We start from the raw sequence: 18433 nt of genomic DNA, 5'->3' as shown, positions 1-18433 counted from the left end.
TCTAAGGTAAAGGTACCCCTGCCCGTACGGGCCAGTCTAGACAGACTCTAGGGTTGTGCGCCCATCTCACTCAAGAGGCTGAGGGCCAGCGCTGTCCGAAGACACTTCCGGGTCACGTGGCCAGCGTGACAAAGCTGCATCTGGCGAGCCAGAGCCGCACACGGAAACGCCGTTTACCTTCCCGCTAGTAAGCGGTCCCTATTTATCTACTTGCACCCGGGGGTGCTTTCGAACTGCTAGGTTGGCAGGCGCTGGGACCAAGCAACAGGAGCGTACCCTGCCACGGGGATTCGAACCGCCAACCTTTTGATCGGCAAGCCCTAGGCGCTGAGGCTTTTACCCACAGCGCCACCCGCGTGTTTAGGTCTAGAGCTAAACAAAAACAGTTTCCATTATCCACCGTTTCCCTGAATATTCTCCAGAGAGAAGGCAGTCTTCTCTCAACAGTTTTCTGGGCTGGAGTAGGAGAGAATTTTTTGTGGGATGGGCAGGGAAATTATTGTTTTTAAACAGATTGGTTAATACAGAAAGTAACTATTTTTACTTTATGATGGTGGATAAAGCAAACAATGGGTAAAGTAATACAGTTCAAGCCCATTCCTTCCTATAACAATATTAAACAATAATCACAGGTAACAAAACTGGGGATGGGAGCTTAGTGGGGTTAAAATTCTACGGCAATTCACGTATGAGTTTAAAAAATAATTCTTGGAGGGGAGAGCAAAAGAATTATTTTCTATATTTCAGCCCAGCTCAAAAAACAGCTACCATCTTAACCTGGCTAAAATCCCCAGAACTAAAACCTGGCAAGTTCAAGGGCTATGTATTTGGTATGTATTCTCTCAACCCAAAACAAACACACAGAGAATCCTTTCATCAGCTAAATTAGTTTAGGATGAAGTCTACGTTTGTATGCCATTTTTATTTTCAAAAGGCCCCCAAGGTAGCACAGAGAAATATGCTTAAGACAATAAAATAGAAAAGTACAAATGTTGAAGTTCAAAGAAGGGTATGTAATGGTTTACAAAGCAGCAAAATAATAAATATCAGGGGGCAGGAACAATATTCTCAGTGGTCTTAAAATACATTAAACTCCTATCCTTCTCTGCATAATACATCTGAGGGAGACCAACAACACCCCTGAGACCACCTCTACTCACTCAGAGAGAGGTACCATTGGGTAGTCAGTTGGATGGCACACAAAGAGAATCCAAATTCTGTCTTGCAGGCCCACAAATATGGACAAATACTTGAAACTCAATGATTGGGTGCCTGGACAGGGCAGCGATCTTACAAAAGATTATGGGGGTCCCACCAGCTGCAACACGTAATCCAACCTGTCAAACCAACCAACTTAGCTTGCCAATCATGCAGAACATAGCCTTGGATGGCTGAGATCTTACATGCACCTTACTTCAGCCTTAAAAACAACTTGCTTAGAACCAATGAAATATATTATGGACACTGAATGTCCAGTATGTAAGAAACTTTAAAAGACATGAGACTGCAACATACAGAAGGTCCAATTATATAACCAAGATAGACAACGAACTTGCATTTTTATATGCACATATATTTAAATACTCATATATTCCCACCAGAAAATACTTTCCTCATGTGCCCTATTCTTTAAAAAAGATGTTACATTTCTGAATACTAGAACTGATAATTAATCTTTCCAAAACTAGCTTATGACACATACAGCCACAAGCAAAAGCAGTTTCACTCACCCCAAATATTTTCGAAAAGCTAAGGAACATCAACAAACTCATAACACTAATACACTTCATGCTTTAGGACCCTTTAACATAGTTTGTTCCAAGAATCACTTTTAAAAAATTTAACATGGCATGTTTATAGTCTTTTCCAATGCTTCAGAACAGTTTGATAGCCAAAATATGTCTACCTAAGCCTTTTGATGTTCATGTCTTGTACAAGCAACATTGAAGTTGCCCCACACAATTCAGAGCAGCAACAGCACACTCAAAAACCCGCCACACACCAGCATGAACTACTTAGGTAAAAAGAAATAATACTGCAATTTGGCTCAAGCTCTACTGCCATAAATCCCCTTTATGGAAAACATAATTACAAATACACACTTCCCATTCTCGCCCTCCCCAACAAAACACTCCTCGGTTATCTGTTGAGCTTTATTTCATTGTGTTGAGGGGAAACTATTTCATTGTGTTGGGTTAATGAACTAACATTCCTTAGTGAACAGCCATGTTCCTGGGATTCAGCTAACTTTCACTTCAACTGTATTTGTGCTGGTCGTTAGGAAAAAGGAGAAAATGTACCAAACCCTCTTCTTGAAACAAGGCAGACTATATATAAAGGTTGGATCCAGATTTCCAATGTGCCGAGTGTCACTGATGGGATGCCCTCCATGGAAAAGGGGGGCTATTTTTGAACTTTTCCCTTTCTATGTTTCTCCTGAAAAGCTGCCCTGGAGGGTCTCTGACCCTCTGAAACAGCATGGGAGGTAGTGCTGGGATTTGTAAGAGGAAATTTGGTTCCATGAGCAACTCTTCTAGGGCACTGTGAATGAGGGTCAGTAGACTGATGCTGAATCCTACGAAGACAGACCCAGTGTGGTGTAGTGGTTAAGAGCGGTGGACTCGTAATCTGGTGAACCGGGTTCGCTTCCCTGCTCCTCCACATGCAGCTGCTGGGTGACCTTGGGCTAGTCACACTTCTCTGAAGTCTCTCAGCCTCACTCACCTCACAGAGTGTTTGTTGTGGGGGAGAAAGGGAAAGGAGAATGTTAGCCGCTTTAAGACTCCTTGGGGTAGTGATAAAGCGGGATATCAAATCCAAACTCTTCTTCTTCTTCTAAGTGATTCCCAGGGAGGAGAACTGGGGAGTCTGCCTATTTTAAATGGGGTTGCACTCCCACTGAAGAAACAGGTATGCAATTCAGGGCTACTCTTCTTGGAGTACTCTTCTCTCTGTCCATAGAGGGCCAGGTGGCTTCTCTGATGAAAAGCATCTATCATTAGCTTCAGTTAGTGCATCAAGTGGGGCGAGAAATCCTAATTTTGCATATACATTGGTGGGGTTTGCACTGGCCAGTAACTGACCAGAAATGAGACCTTGAGGTCCTAGCCAATAGCTCAGTGAAGATGTTGATGCAGTGTGCAGCAGTGTAAGTCTGTTAAAAAGGTGAATGGCATGATAGGGATCATTAAGAAAGGGGATGAAAATAAAGCTGTCAATAAAACCATACAAATCTATGATGTGACTGCTCTTGGAATATTGTCTACAGTTATTAGTAAAGGTAAAGGGACCCTTGATCATTAAGTCCAGTTGTGAATGACTCTGGGGTTGCGGCGCTCATCTCGCTTTACTGGATGAGGGAGCCGGTGTTTGTCCGCAGACAGCTTCCAGGTCATGTGGCCAGCATGACTAAGCCGCTTCTGGCGAAACAGAGCAGTGCACAGAAACGCCGTTTACCTTCCTGCCAGAGTGGTTCCTATTTATCTATTTGCACTTTGATGTGCTTTCATACTGCTAGGTTGGCAGGAGCAGGGACCGAGCAAAGGGAGCTCATCCTGTCGCGGGGATTCAAACCGCCGACCTTCTGATCAGCAAGCCCTACCGCCCTTCACCCGAAGATCACAGAACAGTTATAAGAACACAAAATTCATAACATAATAACAAACAAAATAACAACACAGTTTAAAAGGCCACACATTGCTTAATTAGCCAAAGGCCTGGGAAAAGAGGAATGTTTTTGCCTGGCACCTAAAGATATACAGTGGTGCCCCGCAAGACGAATGCCTCGCAAGACGGCAAACTCGCTAGACGAAAGAGTTTTCCATTTTTTGAGTTGTTCCGCAAGATGAATTTCCCTATGGGCTTGCTTCGCAAGACGAAACGTCTTGCGAGTTCTTGCGAGTTTGTTTCCTTTTTCTTAAAGCCGCTAAGCCGTTAATAGCCGCTAAGCCGCTAATAACCGCTAATAGCTGCTAAGCCGCTAATAGCCGTGCTTCGCAAGACGAAAAAACCGCAAGACGAAGAGACTCGCGGAACGGATTAATTTCGTCTTGCGAGGCACCACTGTATAATGAAGGTGCCAAGTTGACAGCGCGCTCCATAACTCCAGATGAGCCCATTCAATGGTTTCATGTAGATGTTAAATAGCATGGGAGATAAAATTGAACCCTGAGGAACCCCACAAGGAAGTCTCCATAAGGCTGAAGAGCAAATGGTGCTACCCACCCATAACTCAGACAGCTGCTCCTGAAGGATACCATGGTTGATGGTGTCCAAAGCCACTGAGAGGTTAATAATAGTAATAATAATATTCTGACCACCTTACTTCAGAAGATATTTTCGAGTTGGAAAAGGGCAACCAAAATGACCAAGAGGTTGGAACCACTCCCCTGCGAGGAAATATTACAGCATTTGGGGCTTTTAAGTTCAGAGAACAAGCAAGTAAGAGAACATGATAAAGGTGTTTAAAATTATACATGGTGTGGAAAAAATGAATAGGGAAAAGTTTTTCTTTCTTTTCCATAATACTAGAACACAGGGACAGCAAAGGAAGCTAAAATGCTGAGAGATTCAGAAGGAACAAAAGGAGGTGCATCATACAATGCATAGTTAAACTGTGGCATTCCCTCCTTGGCATGGCCACCAACTTTGATGGCTTTAAAAGAGGATTCAACAATTTCACAGAGGATAAAAGCTATCAATGGCTACTAGCCAGAGGCAAATGGGTTCACATTTCTGCCGAGCCACAAAGCTTAGCCTTAGTTGGTGACTTTGAGCAACTCACTGCCTCTCAATCTCAACCTACCTCAAACTGGGGTTAGGAAGATAAAGCCGGTAGCTGGAGAACCAGGTGTGCTGGCCTGAGACCCTTGGGAGGAAGGGTGGGATAAGAAGTAGTTTAATTGTTAAGCAATGGTCAAGGGCAGGGTCACTCTGAAGTCCGTACTGACTACAAAAACCCTCAGCTGCTGCTTGGAATCTGTTGTACAATAATCCTATGGACCATCGCCTAATCCTAGCTGTCTCCTTGGCTCCCCCTTGCTAATCAGCACTTGAAATTTGACCTTGCTGGCACTGCTGGACAGCTCCCTTGCCAGGTCTCTGGTTCTCATAGGACTTCAGTTCTTGCTGGTTTAGCTGACCACTCCCCTGCTTTGTCTGGGAAACTAGGAATGGGACAGGGAGAGCGAGATACAGGCACACATTAGACTGAGAGTCTAGCTTGAGGAATTCAGTTATTGCAAATCGGCCTGATCTGCATCTCCTGGGCTAATGTTCAAAACGGAACATAGTTACCCTTCAGATTTCCCACCTCTACAAGTGTGCAATGCCGTTCCCAGCTCCAAAAAAATATACCCAAATGCACATAAAATGCATACTTTAACAAAAATATTTACATTTTAAAAACACATTTATAAATGCTTGTTTCCCGATGAAAGACATTCAAAATATCATTTAAATATTTAAATGCAAAGTTGCTTACACATTCTTGTTTTTAAAAATTTGCAAGTTAATGCAGAAATGATCTGGAATAGACTTTTGAATGAACATATATAACAAACTGATCCATCCATCCCTAAGTGTGACTGCCAATCACAAGGATCAATTACCTAGCTCATGTCCCATCCACCCTTGCCCCTCCCACATGTTCATTTGGCTGATTTCCAGTGCCTGCTGGCGATTTGCCCAGGATGCCTGATTTTACCCAATGGTATCCTCCACTTCACACAGCAACTGCTGACTTCACACCAACAGTTAGAGAGAGTGGAAGGAGGAATGAAGAGTTAAGAGGCCATAAAACTGCCATAAATCCTACTAATGCCCCAGTGGCAACACTTAGGGGCAAGATGCATATCCCAGTGGGATGTAATGGAGAACACGCTGCCCCATCACAGAGATATTCAAGGCTGGGTGTGTGGGTTGCTATTTGATAACAAGCACAAAAACAGATTGATACAAGTGGAACCATCACTGCTATGCAGCGAGTTCTGTTAGATCAGGCATAGGCAAACTCAGCCCTCCAGATGTTTTGGGACTACAACTCCCATCATCCCCAGCTAACAAGACCAGTGGTCAAGGATGATGGGAGTTGTAGTCCCAAAACATCTGGAGGGCTGTTTGTGCCTATGCCTGTGTTAGATTAATGGAGGAAACTTTGAAGACAGAGGAGCAAAGATGAAGGGTCCCGCCTTTCCCCAAGTCCTTTGACAAATGCAGAGAACTTGGGAGAGCAGCCAGGAAACACCAGCACATAAGCCAAATTCCATCCTTCCTCACCCCGTCAATGCACATGCCACATAATTAGGGGAGGGGCAGGCGTTGGTGGTGAGCTGAGACAGAATCTGAATAGTAGACCGGGTCAATATTTATGAACCCATAAACCCTGGTCTCTTGTCATCATAATAAACAACTTTCTCCTACCATATCTGAGAATCACATAGTCTAGCACCATCCATGCAAATACTATCTGTTTCAAGGCATGGAATGAAGGCTGGCTTATGCCACTGCTAAATGGATACAGCTATCACCACTCCAAATTAACTGGGAGCTCTCAGGTGGTCAATTCACCTTCAACAGGGGTTTCCATAAAATTTCCATAGACCCGTTTCTTTTTTCACGGGGGGGGGGGGGTAAGGGATGGGCAAAGGGGAAAGGGAGCTCCCAGCAAGAAGCCCCGAGCCAACTCAGACTAGTATCTCTGTAAACCACATCTATCAACCTGTCCCACTGGCTACTAGACTGCTGAGTCGGGGCTTGCTGCAAATTCGAAAGAAGTCTATTGGGAGGGCTGATAAGATTCTGCTGCTGGCTGGCTGCTGCTTTCCCATCTACTTTCATAATCATCACCTGCTTTATGAAACCATTATCATGTTGTGGACTTCATAACCGATTCGGAACGAAATATTGAAAAATCGCCCAGGTCTAGTGGTAGAGCATCTACCTTGCATGAGGAGGTCCCAGATTCAATCTCCAGTTATCTCCAGGTAGGGCTGGAAGAGATACCTGCCTGAAACCCCGAAGAGCTACTCTCAAGTCAGTGCCCAGCTAGATGGACCAATGAATTGACTCAGCTATATTCTTATCAATGGTTGGATGTGACAACCATGATAGCCTGCCTTCATCTCTTTCTTTCTTTCTTTCTTTCTTTCTTTTCTTTCTGTGTACCATGCAAAATAGTTCTGTGTACAACGGGGTTGGGGGCTGGGCCCAACAATCCAATTCTGATAGAGCCTTTATGTTCCTCAGACTAGTCCTGAAAGAAAGCAAAGAATGTCAAATGCTAAATGCCACTTAAACTACGTTCAGTTGTGGCTTGATTCTAAGCTTGGGATATTAATATTGACTTCAACTGCAAAAGGAAAAGAACAAGCCAGGACCCTCTGTCGGTATTGATAAGTGAGAAATATACAGAGCTATGCAGCTTGACCTCCTTGCCCTTCTGCAAATCCCTAGTGCTACAGTAGTCAGCAAGGCCTCTTTTAAATGGGGATCAGGTTCCTCTTAAACCTACAATAAGGAGTTTTGCATTAGTGAGCACAGGAGGTTGTTCTCCTTTTTGCCTTCTGTGATATATCTTGTGCCACCTACCCCCCCCCCACCCCGGTCCCATGCATAAAAGGTAAAGGTACCCCTGCCCGTACAGGCCAGTCTTGACAGACTCTAGGGTTGTGCGCCCATCTCACTCAAGAGGCCGGGGGCCAGCGCTGTCTGGAGACACTTCCGGGTCACGTGGCCAGCATGACATCGCTGCTCTGGCGAGCCGGAGCCGCACACGGAAACGCCGTTTACCTTCCCGCTAGTAAGTGGTCCCTATTTATCTACTTGCACTTTGACGTGCATTCGAACTGCTAGGTTGGCAGGCGCTGGGACCGAACAGCGGGAGCGCACCCCGCCACGGGGATTCGAACCGCCGACCTCTTGATCGGCAAGCCCTAGGTGCTGAGGCTTTAACCCACAGCGCCACCCGCTGCATAGAGCATGCATAGGTTCCATGCATAGAGCTCCATAAACTATCCATTATCTGATACAGAGTACACAGAGTTTCTAAAAAAAACAACCTCCAAAAACACTTATTTTATTATAGGTAAAGGGACCCAGACCATTAGGTCCAATCATGACTGACTCTGGGGTTGCGACGCTCATCTGGCTTTATTGGCCGAGGGAGCCGGCGTACAGCTTCCGGGTCATGTGGCCAGCATGACTAAGCCGCTTCTGGCGAACCAGAGCAGTGCACGGAAACGCCGTTTACCTTCCCGCCGGAGCGGTACCTATTTATTTATTTGCACTTTGACGTGCTTTCGAACTGCTAGGTCGGCAGGAGCAGGGACTGATCAACGGGAGCTCACCCCGTCGCGGGGATTCGAACCGCCAACCTTCTGATCGGCAAACCCTAGGCTCTGTGGTTTAACCCACAGCGCCACCCGTGTCCCTTACTTTATTATAGTAAGAGTCTATTCTCACAATCAATGAGATCTATTTCTAAACATGTCATCAGTGTGAAAAGACCATTTTTTTCTGTCCTGAATGACTACTTCCTTCATATTCCACGACCCATATCAAAACTATACACAACTAATTCATTTGCAAAAGTATATCCCATGCTTCTTTATTAATTCCAGGCAGGTTACAGGCATTACGAATTCTATGAACAATAACAAAACTGCAAGTTGTAAAACAGCTGTGCAATCTGCAAGTAGAATTAAAATCAGCTTACACACTGTAGGACTTGTAACCAAAGACAATGTCACAATTTTTCATAAAATCCCTAAGAACGCTTCCCCAGCTTACCATAAGAAGGAGATTATAACTGTGGCACTAGAACAACGACAACAAAAAGGTTCTAGCCCATCTCACCATCAGTCTAAACATCCAACACAGCAAGTAGATGGAAAAAGATTACCTCAAGTAATTTAAGAAAGCAGGGAAACACTTGTGGAAGGTGGAAGTCTCTGTGCTATACAGATCCCAAGCCATTCAGGGGTTAAATTTTTCTAGTAGACACAGCAGCCCAGCCAAGGAAAAATAGGTTCCTGGACATAGCCCCACCCTATGGACTCAAGAGCAAACCCAAATCCACACACACAGCGCCCTGCACACATGGTCCTTCAAGGGGAGTGTGACCTCCTCAATAACACACAGAACTGCTCCTCCTAAGACTGAGCAATCGCCCACATCTCTATCTTATCTTAATTCAGTTTAAGCTTCCCTCTGTTCTTGCCACTCCATGCTAAAAATTCTAAATTTAAAAAAAGAAAGATTCTGACTGAAACCAAAGTTATCATTCCAATAAGATATCAGTGGTGTTTATCTTGAGGACATCATTTGAGTTTTTCCAAGCCAGAATCTCTTGGAAGAATTTGGTAAAAAGAAGAATCATACTAAAAATCTGAAGTTGTTTTATAGATCATTTTCTTATGTGCTGAAAAGAAGTCATTCTTTGTTACAAGACACTATGCAAGGTTTCCTCGGCAACTCTGATAAATTAATCCATAAATTCCACACAGTCTGATACATCGCCTTTTTTTTTTCAACCATTACACACTGACTAAAATGGCAGCACCACAAGAAAATCCTCTTAAGCAAATAAGAAATCCCAGATAAAATACTGAGGCAAAAAAATTTAGTCATGAAAGGATTCCTGGTTTGTCATCAGAATTGAACAAGTGGGATCTGCAACATAATGTTGCATTGTATACCCACCTGCAAACAGGAGGGCTCCTGTTCAGAGTTCCAGTCAGCCAGTCCTCCTTGAGTGATGAGGAAGGGATCTTCCTCCCCCCTGCCCCTCCCATATTTTATTTTTATTTTCCAACTGACACTCAAAGCTCCATGGGTACCAAGTATGTACTCAGTTTTCACTGGTCTGGTGAAACAAGGGTGATGGGAGGAATTGAAATACTTTATTGTCACTTGTACAACTTGTATACAGTGAGATTACACGGGCACCCCCCACTCAGCTCTCTTAGTCTTAATTCCCCTCGTTTACTGATGCACACCCACCAAACCCGAAAGTCAATTGCCCTGTTGTTATCTTTGCATTCAGCAGCCTAACAGCCCACGGATAGAATCTGTTCTTTACCCTGTTGGTGCGACTAATCATGCTTCTATATCGTCTATTTCTTCAAAGGAATTGCCACCTTAATGATATTTCATACTTTTGCAATGCTTGAGGTGCCCTGATACATGCTAATACCCCTCCCTTGCTGCTCTATGGACACTACCCAAGTCTACTATTAGATGATTTATGCATTTTATACAGTACCCCACAAGTTATGTTTGCAGTGCTATCCATATCTAGCATCAGAGGATCTCCCCCCCCCATAATGAGAGCCCATGTTACTGTTTTACCAGTAACAACTGCACAGATTCTTCTCACTACTTCTCTGGGTGGGAAGCAGTGGCAGACCTTGGGATCTCAAATTCCACCAGCGCCATATGCAATTCCAAAATTTGGCGCCCCCAGCCTTTCACCCTCCATTCTACATTATAGTTGTGGCCTGTGCTTATCCCCCCTTAAAGAATGTTTAGGCGTACAGTGGTACCTCGCAAGACGAATGCCTCGCAAGACGAAAAACTCGCAAGACGAAAGAGTTTTTTGTTTTTTTAGTTGCTTCGCAAGACGAATTTCCCTATGGGCTTGCTTCGCAAGACGAAAACGTCTTGCGCCTTTTTCTTAAAACCGTCAATGCATTCCTATGGGAAACCGTCAATGCATTTCCTGTGGGAAACCGTGCTTCGCAAGACGAAAAATTCACAAGACGAAAAAACTCGCAGAACGAATTAATTTCGTCTTGCGAGGCACCACTGTACTCTCATTTTCCTACTCATATTGAAATACTGCCCCTCAATGAGGCCAAACTTAGATTCACAAAATGTTTAGGGGTATGCGTACCCCTGCGTCCCCCCAGAAAAAAGGGACTGGTTGTGGCACCTCCTGCAACACCCTCAAGGCTCCACACCCAGTGCGACCAGTTCAGTCGCTCTTCCCTAAATCCACCTCTGTGAGAAGGACCCACACAATTAGCTCTGCACATGTGTTTCTGGTCCTCAGGTACTTACCACAAGGCATGAGATCTCGCCACAGGGAAGTGGTTCCCATGGTGATTGTGATAAGCATGACTAGAGTCCAATTTTCAAAGTTTCACAGATTAATACAGTGACTTGTGGCTGAACCAATACAATGTGAAAACTAGTGCAATCAAAATCATTGGATTTTCCCCCCTGGTTGAATAAGGCTATTTTGGGTTAACAATTATTTGAACATTGATGGTGGGCTTCTTTAGCACTAAATCAAGGTTCACAGTGTCTTGACCAGGGGTCAGCAAACTTTTTCAGCAGGGGGCCGCTCCACTGTCCCTCAGATTTGGGGGGGGCTGGACTATATTTGGGGAGGGAGGAATGAACAAATTCCTATGCCACACTAATAACCCAGAGATGCATTTTAAATAAAAGGGCACATTCTACTCATGTAAAAACACGCTGATTCCCGGACCATCTGCGGGCTGGATTTAGAAGGCAATTGGGCTGGATCTGGTTCCCGGGTCTTAATTTGCCTACCCATGGTTTTAACTCTGCTTTAGACAGTACTAGGATAGACGTCTTTTGAAAAGATCTGACTCACACCTTTTTTTCTTGAGCAAAAAGGAAGAGGATCTGCTCAGAGGTACCAGTGCTTTGTCCCATAAGTAACTACTCATGTGAGTAGTCTAAGCCATCACAACAAACAATACAACAATATAACAAAATACAGTGGTACCTCGGGTTAAGTACTTAATTCGTTCTGGAGGTCCATTCTTAACCTGCAACTGTTCTTAACCTGAAGCACCACTTTAGCTAATGGGGCCGCCTGCTGCCGCTGCACCGCCGCTGCACGATTTCTGTTCTCATCCTGAAGCAAAGTTCTTAACCCGAGGTACTATTTCTGGGTTAGCAGAGTCTGTAACCTGAAGCATATGTAACCCAATGTACCACGGTATTGAACCAATATAGGTTTATTTACAGTTATCTATTATGAGGGCCGCAACCCCAGAGTCGTCTGCGACTGGACCTAATGGTCAGCGGTACCTTTACCTTTATGTTTCACACCTTACAAAATGAATCCTGCAAGATGCCTCATTTAAAAGTGTTGTGCTCCCTGTCTTCTGGAGCTTAGCTTTTCCCAGTGCAATATTGGGCATCATCAATCCCATGTCAAAACAGGTTGAAAGGTCAACAGGAGGCCATGGCAACCACTATAGCGAAAATGCAAAAGCTAGAAGACCTCCTCAGGTGTTTCTGTGAAACACGTGGTCTGCCCCTAGACAGCACAACATGCCCCAGTAACTTGATTTGAGTCTGAAGAAGGCCCCCTTCATCATGTGAAATGTTTTCAATAAGGTAATGGGAAACATGGCCCATCAGGGTTTCTAACCCCATTGGAAACCCTTTGTGAGATTAAGGAGACCCCCTTGCCTGACTTTGCACTGAAAAGAGTTCCTGGCATGCACAGCATCATCAAGGGGGCGGAGCTGGCCCTTCATATTCCTGCAGCCCCCCCCCTCCCCTTGTATGTTCATTAGGTTGCCTAGATAAACTTGCCCCTGCAAATGTTTTCTACTTACCTTAAGACAGCTTGGCTATTTTAAACAATGAATGAACTGGCCCTTTAAAAGTTACTACAAGGCAATCTATCACATAGTTTCCCAGCCACATAAAAGTACGAAGATAAAAATGCCTGCATGAGTTCCTCCATTGCAAATTTCTCTGGCCTGAAGTATCAGTATAGATATGACCACAACATGCAGCCTGGTGTCCGTTCTATCTCCATCAAGACATTTATCCGAGTCTGTTCAGATAATACTTACTGGGGACAAATTGCAACCTGCTAGAAGTCTCAGGCTCTCGCCTGTGTTTCTGCTGCCTCCTCACGAGGAGGAGAAAACAGCGTCTGGTACAAGGTGAGGAGGTGAACAACGTACACAAATCGCCAGAGAGGAAAACAGATTCAGCCTCAGCAGGATTTTCTGTAGAAGTTGGCAGTGGCCATTAAATAAAAACAAATGGGCAAAAGAACGAGGTGCTCTTATTGTATTATGCAAAGAGCATAATGAGCAAAACATGGAAGAGACCTGAGAAATTAACAGGACAAAGCTTCACAGGAATGCAAGAAACATCTCTCTCCCCCTCCCACCCCCCCCCCCTTTCTGCACAAGCTTACAAACCTTGCTAAATAATTTATTATTTAAATTGCACAATGTGCCTCGTTTATTAACAGGGCTGAAGTGGTTTACATTACAAGCACATTACAAATTCACGCTGTGGCTTTTAGATATACATAATATACACATACACAATCTGCCTTTTCAATGCTATGGCGAGGAGTTGAATAGCTGCCTGTTTTTTTGTTGGCACATTATATGCGTTCTTAAATAGAACAATTAATTTCAAACGTTGGTTGTCTGAAGTAATAGCTTGACAGAAGAACTGCTAATCTTAGCTACAACAATATACAGAAGTCTATAAGGAAATAGTTTGATAGGATAAGCTATTGACATTACCCCGATTTTTGCAACTGAATATTTCAGCACAAGAGAAAATATTAATCAAGAACTCTAAGAAGCCCATTAGCCCATTAGCCATCATGTTAATGTTTTAACTCTAGAAATTCCGCTGCGGGGGAACTTGAAATGCCTCTAGTGCGGATTTTGAATTCTCTGTCTTAACAAATACCTTACACTTGTTCCTCAGCTGTTAGTAACAACAGCAGCTAAGCAAGGCCTACATTAATTTCCCTACTACAGTGTCTCACTGCAAAGAATATTTGTGTAGCCAATAACCTGCAACAATCATGTCAGAAGTAGATTATGGCCCATTACGGAGCAATAACCATTGCAAGTGTGTATACGTAGCAGAAGCTTTTCAAGCCCACACCGGGACCCCAAGGAACAGAATCAAACACAATCTCATTATAAGCACAGGCTTATAAGACCATGTCTGTTGTATTCATTAAAAAGATAAGCAAGTTTGTGAATAATCTACTGAGAGAGATTTTTTTAAAAAAAGATTCTGCAAAACACTTTAGGCAAAATTCCTTCTTCTCCCTAACTGGTTCAATCAGCCCAGTCCCAAACCACATACATAAAGCCAATGATATTCTCTATTTCTACCCGGTGAGTTCTATGTCAGCTTCTGTGAGGAAACAGTAATTTATCTTAAGGTCTGGCAGCCGAAAGAATGTAGCATTTTCACCTAGGTAGGACATCAGAACCTCACATTTACAACTTATTCTGAGCTGATCTTATCCCTCCGCTGTCCATCCTTCTACCTTCCCTGTGTTGTACCATACCAAAGCATGGGAAAGTTGAAACCGAGCAAGCCCTCCATTTTACCGTGTATCTCCTATTCTACAGAAAAATTCCACTGAATCCAATAACAAGGCCTTAAAGTCCCCCACAAACCCACAAAAAAAGTTTGCCTCCTAAATTAGCTGAGATTTACCAATCATAGGAAAACACATGCAATAAAATCACTCCCAATGTTTTTAAAGAAAAAGAAAATCACAAGTTAGGAACATCATGTTTTTAACATGGGAAAAGAATGCAAAACTCCACCTATTATAACATGCAGCATATATAACAGAAAAAGCTATTATTTAATGCCTGATGAACTAGCACAAGTAAGGCTGGAAGCATTCAATTATGTATGTAGTTTGTGTGTAGTTTTGGAAGCCACATATAAAGCGTTGGTTTAATTATGGTGCAGTTGCCACATAAATATTACAAAGAAACCCTAAAATAATTCCCACATTTAATAATGAGTAATAATGAACAACTTTGAGCTGCTCATCCTTTGGTGTCAAGGCCAATTTCAATGCTTTGTATCCTGAATTTGTACAATCTCCTGGGAAATTAGCCATTCTTCTGTGGCTAATTCGTGATGTAGATGATATCAAAATCAAATGGTGGTAATAGGGGTTGGGGGGAACAAATACTGCCAACAAACTTCAGAAATGCAAGGAGGAAATGAACCTAACTTGTATGTTTTCAGGGTAATTTCAAATTAAATAGAAATGGTTAAAGAGAATACAAGGGGATGATTCTTTTCGTGATTGATGGTGTCAGTGAAAGAAGAAGAAGAGGAGTTTGGATTTGATATCCCGCTTTATCACTACCCTAAGGAGTCTCAACGTGGCTAACATTCTCCTTTTCCCTTCCTCCTCCACAACAAACACTCTGAAAGGATGGGGTACCAAATCAATGTCATCTTCTTGAGTTGAAGATGAACAAAAAACCATTAAAACAAACTGTCACTATCACCTTCTGAAATATGTGCTTTTATTATTGTCAAAGAAAGAGCTACAAAATAAAATAAGCCCTTTGAACAATGTCATAGAAAACAAATCCATCACTTTCTACCAAACCCAGACACTGGGAAATGCTGCAGAAGAACTACAGTGAACTGTATATAGGCAGCCCAGAACAAGGATTTTTACGAAATTGATAATGAAGGTAATGGATTTTTCAGCTAAAAAAAAAACTGCAAAGGAAAAACTTTAAAAATACTTCTTGAACACAACCACATATCTTGAAATTCTGTAAATAAACAATGCACTCAATGTGGAAGAGTGAATAAAATGTCTTTAGCAATCTCATGCATCTCTTGATTTACAGTTATTTCTTATTGAAGTATATAGTCTATACTCAGCTACCTATTTCAGAGGGAAAGAAGCCTGGGTTGAAAAATCTGCATTGTGTTCTAAAGGATAAGTAAAGTACTTTCCGATTGCCTTTCCAATTAAAATAATCCAGCAGCTCTAATTTTTAAGAGGGACTCAATTTGCTATAGTAATAGTAAGGTTAATACAATGGTGCAATCCAGAATTTCCCAAACTTTTTGAATTTGCCCTCCACCCTGACTGAAACTTACTTTACCTTCTTGACACCCCAAGTCACTAATACAGCACCAACTCTGTTCTACAAATGAGCTTGTGTGCTAGAGGAGAACATCTCTGATCATATACAAGGAAATATTGTTGAAATAACACGGCAGCCTTTCAAGCTTCTTTCTCTCATTCAATTGGGTAAACAGGAGCTACCCCACAAACCCAGTATTTATCGCTGGTGGTCCTCTGCTGCAGGGCATTCAACCCACCCAATTCTTGGTTGGTGGTAGGAGAGATGAGCCCACCTGCCCAGTCACTCATTGGTATAGCATGGCTTCCATGCAAAGTCTCCTATGCCCCCAAAGGGGAGGCCCACACCACAATTTGGGAACCTAAGAGGTAACCTATCCTAGAGGAAGGAAAAGTAAGGAATTCTTTATTTACAGTACTACTGTTACACAATTCTTCATATACTTTATATGGAAGAATATGTAACAGCAAGTGAGGACAAAGCACACCATCTACGCTGTTAAGGAAACATGAAAACGGCCAAAGTCTATGAAGAGAAAATAAATCTCATCTGCTTTTCTTGTCTCTGAACAAAAATGATACAAACAAACAGTGCTTTGGTTTTTGCCTACTACACACAGCTAGCCTATATGCCCTTGTTCCCTCTTATTTTTAGAACACTAACAGCTTGCAAAAACCCAATAATAAGGAGGAATGTTCAAGTTCTGCTGCCTCTCTCCGCAGCAAAATCTGACAGCAGGTTTGTAACAGAATACTAGCCTTGTACTAAAATGAACACCAATCCATGTCCTTTATTGCTTTATCATCTAGTTTATTCCCAGCAAATTGGGCTGTGGGCAATTAAGATTTATAAGCTAAATGCTTTCCAAATTATATCTCAGGGAAAGTCAAATCTAAATTAGATCAGCCGAGGCTTTTAGGCTTCCAGTGAGTTGCCTTTTGAGCAAGTGCATTGCTATACAGAGACCATCTCGTCTTACACAGCCTTTACAAAAGGTCTCAGACAGTTTCCTTAATGCAGAATCTCTTTAGGAACAGCCCATTTGCCTACGGCTAGGGTGCCTTTTTCCAATAGACAGGAATGGAGGGAAATGTTTTGGTAGTGCAGAAAGATTTTCTGAAAGAGATGCCAAAAAGAGGTAAAAAAAACCCCATTATCATGCTCAGATGAGCGGCTCACAACGCAAGGTTGTCCATCCTTCTCATGGCTATTAGCTACAAGAGACTGTCGCTGGCTCTGCACAGAGGCAAACATAGTGGTTAGTCTTTATGTGACTCCATTCTCTAAGGGTGGACAGAAGCGGTCTACTGGCATACGGTCACAGCCCCAGAATGGTGACTATAAAAAAACTTGTGGCAGATAAAAATAGATATGCCTAGTCCGAATTAAACAATTTATAGGTTTGCAGCTAGGAGATATTGTGCGTGTTGTTAAAAGAGAGGGAAGAATCATGAGCCTTTAATGTGATGAATGCTTTAAAAAAAAAAGACACACCAAAAGAATGGGTTTGAATTGCCATTTGGCATATAAAAGTGGGTGTTATTGGAAATAAAAATTAGGAAGCTACCTGTCTGCGTCATTCACAAGTATGAGAAATCTGAAAGGATTGCCTTATTTAGTTTGCGCACACGCCAGATACACGCGTGTGTATGTAAGCATGTAGCTATCTCTGTGATATGGTGATACTGATAGGATATCGGGAAACGGTTTATCCATCGAGAGAGGATCCATCGGAGCCTCCCCGCTCGGTCCCGCCGCCCCCCGGCCGCCCCGGACCCCCACTCACATGTCGGTGACTTTCTCGGGCGCGCTCCTCTTGCCGAGCACCGGGAAGGACGTGAGGTTCCCGGCGGGCTCCAGGCACCAGATCTGCTCGGCGCTGCACGTGCACGACGCGGGGCAAGCGGAGGCCACCAGCCCCCGCCAGGCGCCCAGCACCAGCCAGCACAAGCTCCAGAAGCGGGTGGCCGCCGGCCGAGGGGAGCCGTGCAGCTGCTGCTGCTGCCGCCGCCAACACCACGTCCGGGGCCAGGCCCCCATGCCGACGCCGAGGAAGAAGCTGCGGGCGCTGCTGCTGCTGCTGCTGAGGCTGCTGGCCTCGTGCTCGCCCTCCCGCCCGCAAAACGCAATCAATCCAGCGCGGCTCCCAGTCACTCGGGCATCGTCGAGGTTCCCGCGCGCAGACCAGTAGCAGCGCCGCCGACGCCGCCTCAGCGGCCGCCGCCTTCTTGCCTGGCCCCTAGGCGGCGACTGCGCCTCCTGCGCTCCGTCGGCCGGGGAGAGGAGTCCTCAGAGGCGGCGCGGGAGAGGCGAGAGGAGACCGGCTGAGGGAGAGAGAGGGAGAGAAGGAGAAGCGCCCCGTGAGGGTCAGCCGGGCAAAGGCGCGCGCGCGCCCCCCTCCCGCTTCCCGCCCTGCGCGCGCGCTGCCCCGAGAATAAGAAGCCGGGCGCCGCATCCCCAGCCCGCTCTTCTCCTCAGCCAGGTGCCTACCTAGGAGCCCCGGGGGGAGCTGCCGCTGCCGCCGCCTAGTCAGCCGCCCTCCT

The 18433-nt window shown here is 44.3% G+C and overlaps 1 protein-coding gene across 7 annotated transcripts in view; it reads right to left on the bottom strand.

Annotated features, from left to right (window-relative positions):
- NTRK2 (neurotrophic receptor tyrosine kinase 2) overlaps nt 1-18230 on the bottom strand; it is a 182840-nt gene extending 164610 nt beyond the window's left edge. For all 7 annotated transcript variants that reach the window (XM_083403383.1, XM_083403384.1, XM_083403379.1 and 4 more), the window contains exon 1: nt 17677-18230. In XM_083403383.1, the coding sequence (XP_083259509.1) occupies nt 17677-17930 (254 nt within the window). In that variant the 5' untranslated portion in view covers nt 17931-18230. The remainder of the gene's footprint in view (nt 1-17676) is intronic.
- Between the last annotated feature and the right edge of the window lie 203 nt (nt 18231-18433).

Source organism: Podarcis tiliguerta (assembly GCF_965153285.1).
Source record: "Podarcis tiliguerta genome assembly, chromosome: 11".
NCBI classification, from domain to species: Eukaryota; Metazoa; Chordata; class Lepidosauria; order Squamata; family Lacertidae; genus Podarcis; species Podarcis tiliguerta.
The sequence above is the reverse complement of the archived record's forward strand: the minus strand, read 5'-3'. Positions and strand labels throughout refer to the sequence as shown.